This window comes from Sesamum indicum, linkage group LG10, assembly GCF_000512975.1.
Source record: "Sesamum indicum cultivar Zhongzhi No. 13 linkage group LG10, S_indicum_v1.0, whole genome shotgun sequence".
NCBI lineage: Eukaryota > Viridiplantae > Streptophyta > Magnoliopsida > Lamiales > Pedaliaceae > Sesamum > Sesamum indicum.
This window is the reverse complement of record NC_026154.1, coordinates 16,359,589-16,368,178: the sequence shown is the minus strand read 5'-3', so window position 1 is coordinate 16,368,178 and position 8,590 is coordinate 16,359,589. Positions and strand designations below refer to the sequence as shown.

General features: G+C 35.9%; 2 protein-coding genes across 6 annotated transcripts in view; one reads left to right on the top strand and one right to left on the bottom strand.

The window, feature by feature from the left end:
- The window catches only part of LOC105172904 (phosphatidylinositol/phosphatidylcholine transfer protein SFH8-like), a 6,916-nt gene extending 4,943 nt beyond the window's left edge, over window positions 1-1,973 (top strand). The window contains exons 12-15 of one of the 2 annotated variants that reach the window (XM_011094512.2): window positions 35-164; window positions 710-1,110; window positions 1,530-1,604; window positions 1,708-1,973. In XM_011094512.2, coding sequence (XP_011092814.1) covers window positions 35-164; window positions 710-1,110; window positions 1,530-1,604; window positions 1,708-1,728 — 627 coding nt within the window. In that variant the 3' untranslated portion in view covers window positions 1,729-1,973. The remainder of the gene's footprint in view (window positions 1-34; window positions 165-709; window positions 1,111-1,529; window positions 1,605-1,707) is intronic. The other variant, XM_011094513.2, reaches the window with a different exon arrangement.
- Window positions 3,121-7,493, bottom strand: LOC105172902 (phosphatidylinositol/phosphatidylcholine transfer protein SFH12-like). 4 transcript variants are annotated; one of them, XM_011094508.2, is made up of 13 exons: window positions 7,339-7,487; window positions 6,862-6,981; window positions 6,197-6,452; window positions 5,990-6,089; window positions 5,623-5,889; window positions 5,366-5,443; window positions 5,177-5,278; window positions 5,041-5,090; window positions 4,864-4,963; window positions 4,641-4,754; window positions 4,365-4,482; window positions 3,629-4,014; window positions 3,121-3,550 (listed from the first exon to the last, which is right to left on the bottom strand). In XM_011094508.2, exons 2-13 carry the CDS (start codon window positions 6,905-6,907, stop codon window positions 3,464-3,466), a joined length of 1,704 nt encoding a protein of 567 aa, XP_011092810.1. In that variant the 5' UTR covers window positions 6,908-6,981; window positions 7,339-7,487; the 3' UTR covers window positions 3,121-3,463. The 4 variants fall into 4 exon arrangements, with proteins under 4 accessions (XP_011092810.1, XP_011092812.1, XP_011092811.1 ...); XM_011094510.2 differs by having other exon boundaries at window positions 3,409-3,550; window positions 7,410-7,493; XM_011094509.2 differs by having other exon boundaries at window positions 3,409-3,550; window positions 6,862-6,987; window positions 7,339-7,376.

Genomic DNA, 8,590 nt, shown 5'->3' with positions numbered 1-8,590 from the left:
AATGATGCTAAGAAATATTCGACTTATTTGACAGGCTAAAGCTATAGGAACAGCTGGCTATGTTGGTAACTTCTCAGGATATGATGAATATGTTCCGATGGTTGACAAGGCTGTTGATTCTGGATGGAAGCAAACACCGCCCCAGAAGCCTTATGTTTCTAAAGGTTAATCTTTTATGCTGTATTTAAATCAATTTATTGTCTTCTTATGCTTGTAGAATATTGCAAGTGATCTACTCATCGTCTCTAATTAAGATCTGTGCTCTCTCTCTCTCTCTGTATATATATATACACATCTTTCTCTATCTCTCTGCGCTATTTGTATATATAATCTCAAATCATGAGATGCATCACCATGTTTCTCCTATGTATTGCTGAACTGTTTGAGACAGGAAATCAGTAGGTATCATGACTGGAGAAAAGGAAGAAACACATGAGATTTCACTTTTTTCTTAGAGATGATTGGTGCTTCTAGTCATCCCTCCCACTTTTAAAATTTTCCTTTGAATTTTACTGTCTATGCATTGTTTTATTTGCTGATTTTTTGGTTCTAGTTAAACATAGTTTTACATTTGTTATGACAAATAAACCTAGTCTTGGTCTTGGAGATGAGATGGACAATCTCTTCTTTGCTGCCTCGTTTTTATGTTTTTCTGTTTGTTCTTCTGTATGAAAGAGTCCTCATTCCCATGTGTTAATTTGGTTTGAAGTTTTTTATTCAGAGATGTTTCCATCACCTGATTCTCAGAAGGCGCCAGAAGGATTACATGCTCGACTTTTGGCAGCTCTTGTGACCTTCTTCATGACCCTTTTCTTGCTTCCCCGTTCAATAGCTTACCGTGTGACAAAGAAACTTCCTGCTGCACCGTCACAAAATGATCAAACAATCCCGGAATTTGCCTCTGATACATTAAGACCGCCATCACCGACGCCATCTTTTACAGATGCAGAGGTCCTATCTTCTGTCCTCAAGCGGTTGGCTGAGCTTGAAGACGCTGTCAATACTCTTCAAGAAAAGCCGTCTCAGATGCCCCATGAGAAAGAGGAACTGCTAAATGCTGCTGTTTACAGAGTGGATGCTCTAGAAGCTGAGTTAATTGCAACCAAGAAGGTACCTTCTGCTCGTTATATCTTCAACTGTGAAAACACAGCCACGAAAAAATAGCATGGTCGGCTTTACTTTGTTCGGCTAAGATTATCTTCAGCATCATTTCCATGTCATCCATCAAGAATTATAACATGAGTCTATGCTGTGAGGAGCTGTTTTGGCTACTTCTCATAGACTTGAAAAAGTTATGAAGTAACCACATGACATAAAGGTGATTACAGTGAGAGGGAGAGAACCTTAAGTGGGAAAGAACGACTAATTAACAGAATTCACTTGCTTTTTATTCTCTAATCATGCAAGGAACGTCAGTAACAGAACCAATATTAATTTCTTGGTCGTTTAAATTTGTATCTGGCGCTTCTATTTATGCCTGATTCACATCTTTCTGAAGTCCCGAAAATGAGAATTGTGGTGTTTGACAGGCTCTGCACGAGGCTTTAATGAAGCAAGAGGAACTGCTTGCTTATATAGACAGTCAAGAATATGCGAAGTTTCGAGTAAGTGAAGTTGCTTCATTGTCAACCTGAAAAGTAGAAAGCTATCAATTATCACAAGGTTATCTGTAGTATTTGTTGCTTACCTTCCTCTTTCTTTTCCCAGAAGAAGAAATTTTGCTGGTAAGATTGTGTCATATTTGAAGCTTTGATGGTAGAGGACATCTTCCGCCAGAATTGACGCTCACCGCCTAACCTCCATCATTTTGAGTTTTAATTTGACCGTTGTAAATCTCATTGATACATACTGTTTTGTGAGAATTTATTGAACATCTATGCTTACATCTTGTGGAAACTCAGTGGGGTGTGGGTTAGTTTGTTTCAGAGGGACGTCTTTGGTACGACTAATATATCAACTCAAGTTCGTTACCATGTGACTTCTTATGTTTTCATGTGTTATGTTTATTCCCGCCAGCACCCGACGACCACTGGAAAAAAGAAAAGGAAAATGAACCTACCAGTTTTTACATTGCCTAAATTTGATGAAAAACTCTGTTAATATTGGTTGCATGCTGATTTTAAGCTTCGAGGGATTTCACTCTCTCTAAATTCAAATCTTCATACATCACAAAATGTCAGCTGACCGCTAAAACAAATATCATTTGTTTGCTAACAAGTAAATAGTAAATAATACATACTGAAAATAACAGTTACTACGAATATGAATGCACATAAAGACAGATGATGGTGGGTTTTGGCTTAGTGGACTGGGTTAGACGGCTTAGAATTAAATTGAATCAATAAAAAAAGGGTTTGAGTTGGTCCAAATTTGTTTGGGATCGAATTGGTTCTGAGTTAGTCTCAAATATTGAAACCTAGGTCTGGCCAGTCCAGGGCCGGACCTATTGTGCCATTTTGTTTTAAAAATAACGCATGACATTGTGAATTTTATTTTATTTTTCTAACTTGATTATTGTTGTAGTCTTTTTTTTTTACTTTTGAAACTCTAAAAATTATTATCCTTATCCTATTTTTTTAAATTTTCAGTATTTTAATTTATTAATACTCTTTGTTTCATCTAAATTTAATATTGTAAGCATATTCATTAAATTATTATTTAAGTTCATTATATCTTAACTATTAGTTTTTCTGGTTATAATTTTTTTATGATTTAATTTATTATTTATTTTATTTCATAATACAATAATAATGTTAAAAAAAATCTCAATTTTATTAAAAAAATAAAAATAAACTAGGCACGTTCAAGCTTGATCCGAACCTTAACTGAGATGGTTTATGGGCTGGATCAAGATTTATACATGAACTCAATTAAGACCCATTTAAAGGCCCAAGACTGATAATGATCAATAGTGGAATGATTCGTGCCGGCCCTTTCCATTCTGCACCTTGAGTGGGATTCAAATTCAAGAATCAAAAGTCTTGGCATATTAGTTTTGCTTGACTCGAGCTTATTAGGCAAGTATGGTTCTCAATTTATAATTTGAAGATGCTACCAATATTAAGCAAAAAAGTTGAAATAAAGTAAAACAAAGTGGAGATAACAATTCTTAGATATGGATTCAGCATGCAAGCAAAACGATATTTTGAACAAGCCTTTATCCAGGCAACCTTTTCTCATCAGAGTTTGGAACAAGAGCCGAAAATGCCGAGGTCAGCAAGAAGAACCATGGCCTATCAATGGTTGCATAAAATTCAATACAGAAGACACAAGCAATTTGCTTGCTATAATACAAACAGCGTATCGTGCTATTTACACAAGGTTAAAACTTAAACAGTTCACAAGAAAAAACAGAGCAGAAAGATCTGGAGTCCAGAGGGTTGAGTTGTTTTGAGAGGCTAAAAGAAACACCATCTCTACAAGAATCAGCACTATAATCTGATAATCATTATCATTTCTTCATTCAGAAAGCGAAGAACTTCTTCTTCTTCTTCTTCTTCTCAACGTAGGCAAGGAGTTCCTCTTGTCGAACCAGAGCATCCTCGAGACTCTGCATTTGTTCCTACTTTCATTAAAAATCGGATGTGCGGACCATTCAACTTAATTTCAATTAGTTAACACCACATACCTTTTTGGTTTTTAAAAGCTCTTGCTCCAATGTGTCAACACGCTTCAAGGCAGTATTGAGCATTTCCTCTTTCTCCGGTGGCATGGATGCTGGCTTGTTCACGAGGACGCTCACCTTCTCCTCTAGTTCGTTAACACGCTTCATCATGATGAAGTAATCCTCACTGGAGATAGTGGGCATGTTGTAGCCGTGTGACTGACCTTTGATGTCGTCACTGTACATCGAACTAGAATAGAGGGTGGCATCTGTGAGTTTCTTTGGCATGTTGCGAGTCATGCGAATCATAGTAACTACGCCCATAACAAAGGTCATCACTCCAGTAAAGAGATGGTTGCTAAGTCCGTCGGAAGTCTTACAAGCATTGTGCCGAGGGTAATAATCTGTGGCTATAGGAAGAGAAACATTAATCAGGTCAAAGTTGGTGGTCAGCAAAATGTTATTGGAGCAATTACATAGACCTCCTTAAAGTTTGAAAAATTACACTGCACTCCATGCAGTCATGTCTTTATGTTACAGATTCCCTTCTGATTATCCAGTCTTTAGAGGGAACCTGTAATTTGAAGCATAACTGCGAAACGCACAGCGTAATTCTCTAAATCAAAGGTTCTCTTCGTAACATGCTTAAACTTCATGGGATGTCGATGTGATTATTCCAAAATCTTTTACATTACATATAAGTGGAACTACATGGAAACAATCAGTGATTTGTGAATATAAGGAATGACAAAGATGTTACCTTTAGAGACAGCATAGTTGTCACCTTTTGCTGCTTTTGGCCAACTAGCAGTAACGGCCTTGTCAACAGTGGGTTGATATTTAGCAGGAGCATCTGGGCTGGGGCAGTTGTTGTTTGCCTGACGAGTAATTGTTCTCAGTTTCATAGAAATTCTATAACGATATAGGAAACAAACTGACAAACGTCTCGAGGTATCAATCAGTTGAGATTTTCTAAAATAAATCTTGGAGTAACATAGTAAATAGAGACATAAGTTATAAATTTGTCACAACATACTTCTTCACGAACACTAGTGAGCTGTGAGCGTGCAACGGTTTGAGAATCTGCCTTTTCATCCGAAGTTGAAATGACAATTTTGTTCGAGCATTTGTGTTCACCATTGCGGACCATCTTGCAATCAAAAGATTGTCCCAGATTAGGTAACTTATAATATAAAATAAAATGAAATAGAACCAGAAGTAGCTACTGAGAATTCACAGATTAGATGAATATAGATAACCTTCATAATTTCAGGGTCGTTCCAAGGGCCCTTGTCCGAGAGCATACAACCACCCTTATCGGCACAAGTGCATGTGCCACCCAAGAACTCTGGCAGCTCACTGACGGAAGATAAAAGCAAAAAGTTACTATGATACAAGCTCTAAATCGAGAAGGCTTATTAGGTAACTAGTTTTACCTTGCATCAATGACCTCAAGCAGCTTGCTCTGGTATTTGTTACCCAAAACCTTGTAAAAGAGAAACATAAGGACTTCACCAGATGGAACTTGAGTAATACATGAAATGTGTGAAACAGAGGGTGAATGTAGCTTACATGGATCTTGGCAGTGGTTTTCGGGTCGAGGAATGACTTAACAGTGTTCCACAAGAGCCTAAACCCGGAGCCTGCATTGATAATGTACATGCGACAAAGGGTCTGAAAGAAAAGAAAAAGAAAGTTAAAATGACAATGAGATTCTAATTTACCACTGAGATTAAAAAGAAGAGAAAAGTAGTCACTTACCTCAGGGTAATTATCACCATCGATCTTCTGAAGACGCTGAATGAGGTCACGGGCAGCCTTATTGAAATTTTTCAGTCCCTGATGAACAATTTAGCCATATAGTTTATTCATGCATTCAAAGAAGATAGCAGATCAGAAGGAAAACATTTATTGTATCCATGGAGACTCGTCTACTCCAATTTATACAGACATTATAGTTACAAAAATCTAGGTATTTTATGTTAAAAAGTTCAATTATGAAAGACATTGCACCATACCACTCCTTGGACATCCAAGATGGTTGTGCTCTGGTCAATGTGCTTTTTGGCTGAAATGGAACAGGCAGGGAACTTATCAATGAAGGTCCTCTCAAACTCCTGGACATGATATTTAACATAGCGATCCATTGTTGTGACTTGAAGGAGCTTGGTTGGATCGACTTGACCAAGTTTCTCGATGTAAACCGGTCGACCATCTTTGTCCACACCGTGATGCCCTTGTGGATAGTATTTGAGAACCTCTTCTTTCTCCTTAAATTCAAAGTCCTAGCAGAAATATATGGCAAAAAGATGAGATCATTTCACTTTGGGCCTAAGCTTCCAAATCATTTAGCAATTTAGGCTAAAATTAATAATCACAAAATACCTCCATAATGGTGTCAGAACCAAAGTCCTTCCTCCAGTGAATCATATCAGCCCACATTTGCTTTGTTTTCTCGATATCAAATTTCCTGGCCCTCAAAAACCTGTATCATGTACAACGTAAACACTTCTACTTGTTCAAAATTTTCTTTCGTATATATACTTGTCAACTCTACAGTATTCATACACAAAAGGAACGAAATAAATTTACCTTAGCAGCATATGATAATCATCATGTTTTGCAGGGAGTAACTCTTCCAGGATAAGTACCTGGCGCAAGGCATCCACAGCTTGTATTTCCTCCGCATCATGCTCGTCCTCAAACACAACGGACATAACTCGACTGTTACGCCGGCCCTTTTTAGTCAAAGAGTGCCTGAATTTGCTCGAGGCACTAATTGCCACTTTCTTGAGAGACCCGAGCCTAGTTTTCCTCTCATCCTCGGAAATGTCGATATTCTCAAGACCTGCGCAAGATTTTCGCCAACAGTCAAAATTTCTGGATACTGCTTTCTTAGAAACCACTCCTCGTTGATATTTCATCTTCTCTTATAACATCCACATCCGGACAAACAATAATGCAGAATTTTCGGTTGATTACTATAATCTTGATTGTTCAAGGTCAAGATTCATAGCATCTTTCAAGATTTCACATAAAACCCCTCCATTACACCTCATTTTTCATCATGCTTTTGCCGTTTTACATATTCACAATATCCCCCACAAATATAATTCTTCGACCATTGTGCCTACGGACAGAAGATCAAATAAAGTGTTCGTTTCCAGACATGAAAAAAAGCTCAATCAAACAATCCTCAGAACTCGAACTATATAAAACGAATTATGCTTAATATATATGGAGAAAGAAACACTTACTTGGCCTATATGGGCGTTCAAGAGATGCTGACCTATTGTCACTCATGATTGCAGTTCGCAAGTTTGATCACGTTTCAATGCGCAATTCGCACGATCGAAATTCACGAACATGCAAATTACCTGTGACTTTTACAAGAGTTAATTCCAATACTTACATTAAAAAACCAGAAACATAAACTTTGATTCTCAACAATAAAAACATTGCACAGAAAAAAACTACTAATTCACTAATACTGAATCCAACAATGGCTCTGCATTGCAAATTAATAGATCTTTCTATGCATTTAGAACAGAGGAGCTGTGAACAATTCAATGCATCATGATCAGTTAACTCTTATTCATAAACACAATTTCCACAACTTTCCTTCAATGAGCGGATTAAATTATACCCACAAAAAATATGAAAGAAAGAGCTGAAGTTCGACCGATTTCTTGGGAGTAAGAGAGAGAAAGAGAGAGAGGGGAAAAAGGAGGTACCTATTTATGTCAGTGACGAACATGGAGGGCGATTAAGAAATAATGGAGGAGGTGTATTAATATCGCCATACCTGATTACAAAATCAATGGCTGCCCGTTATTTACTCACTCCCTCACAAATCAATGGCTGCCCATTCTTCATTCATCCCCACTCTACTCTAATCTATATCATATTATATTGAAAAAAAAGCTATATATATTCCAGAAATTGATTAATGATAGATTCTTCCAGCTCTTGGACCAGGCCACCAGTATTCCCCATTACCTGTTCCTCTCTCTCTCTCTGCTGTGTGTATGAGAGAGAGAGAGAGTTTGTGCATAGTGCAAAGCCACTCCGTTCAAATTGTGAGTGGCTTTCCATTTTGAGTTGAGAACGAACGTCCCTTTCAGTTTATTTCCCGGGAAAATAAAATTGTACATGACCTCTTTATGTTAGGATTATGACAGAAAATTTTGATATTAATAAAAAGAATTATATAAATTTTTAATTTTATTCTTCATTAATAGTCTCATGTATAATTTTTGCATTTATAAGGAGATTAATCTATATATATATATAGTAATGTTAATATTATTATATTTTTTTTTTTTATAAATTTAAAATTATTACATGAAAATGTTAAATAAGATATATTTATTTTGCTAACACAATACTTTTTATTCAAATTATAATGAAAGGGGATTAAATATAAACGGTGATATTTTTTAGGTGTAAATATAATTATAAAAAGAAAATAAAAAAATATATAATTTTATATTTTAAGAGAGGCGTAAGTGTAAGTAATACTAAGTGAGTTTTCATTGGATGAAGTCCAGCACTTATGATTAGTGGTGCTCCACTAATTCCAGCGTGGCACTCGCCGTCTCTCTCAACTTCATAATAGCATAGCATGTACTGTATATACCTACAATTTCAATTTGATTAATAAAATAATATAGTCTTTATCTTATTTTATTACATATAAAAATGTGATTGTGAAATTATATATATTAAATAAAATATCAGATGTAAATATTATTATATATATATATATATTTATATAGACCATTCAATTGAGGGTAAATTACTCTAATACCCCTGGAGTTTAAATTTAAATATGCAAATACGTCCTACTCTTTATAAAGTTATAAGCACAATTTTGAGAAGGGTTAGTGTAATGTATCTAAAATAGTGTTTATGTGAGCTTTTATCGCGAATTAATAAAAAGTGAAATTATGGTTATAATTACAATTTCAAAGGATATATTTGGTA

Bases quoted from the DNA above. Each gene is read 5' to 3' on its own strand.
- LOC105172902 (XM_011094510.2), bottom strand. From the start codon at position 6,907: ATGAGTGACAATAGGTCAGCATCTCTTGAACGCCCATATAGGCCAA. The intron at 5,890-5,989 runs GTATTTTGTGAT...TATTTCTGCTAG, and splicing joins GTTCTGACACCATTATGGAG to GACTTTGAATTTAAGGAGAA. The intron at 5,091-5,176 runs GTAAGCTACATT...CTCTTTTACAAG, and splicing joins AAACCACTGCCAAGATCCAT to GTTTTGGGTAACAAATACCA.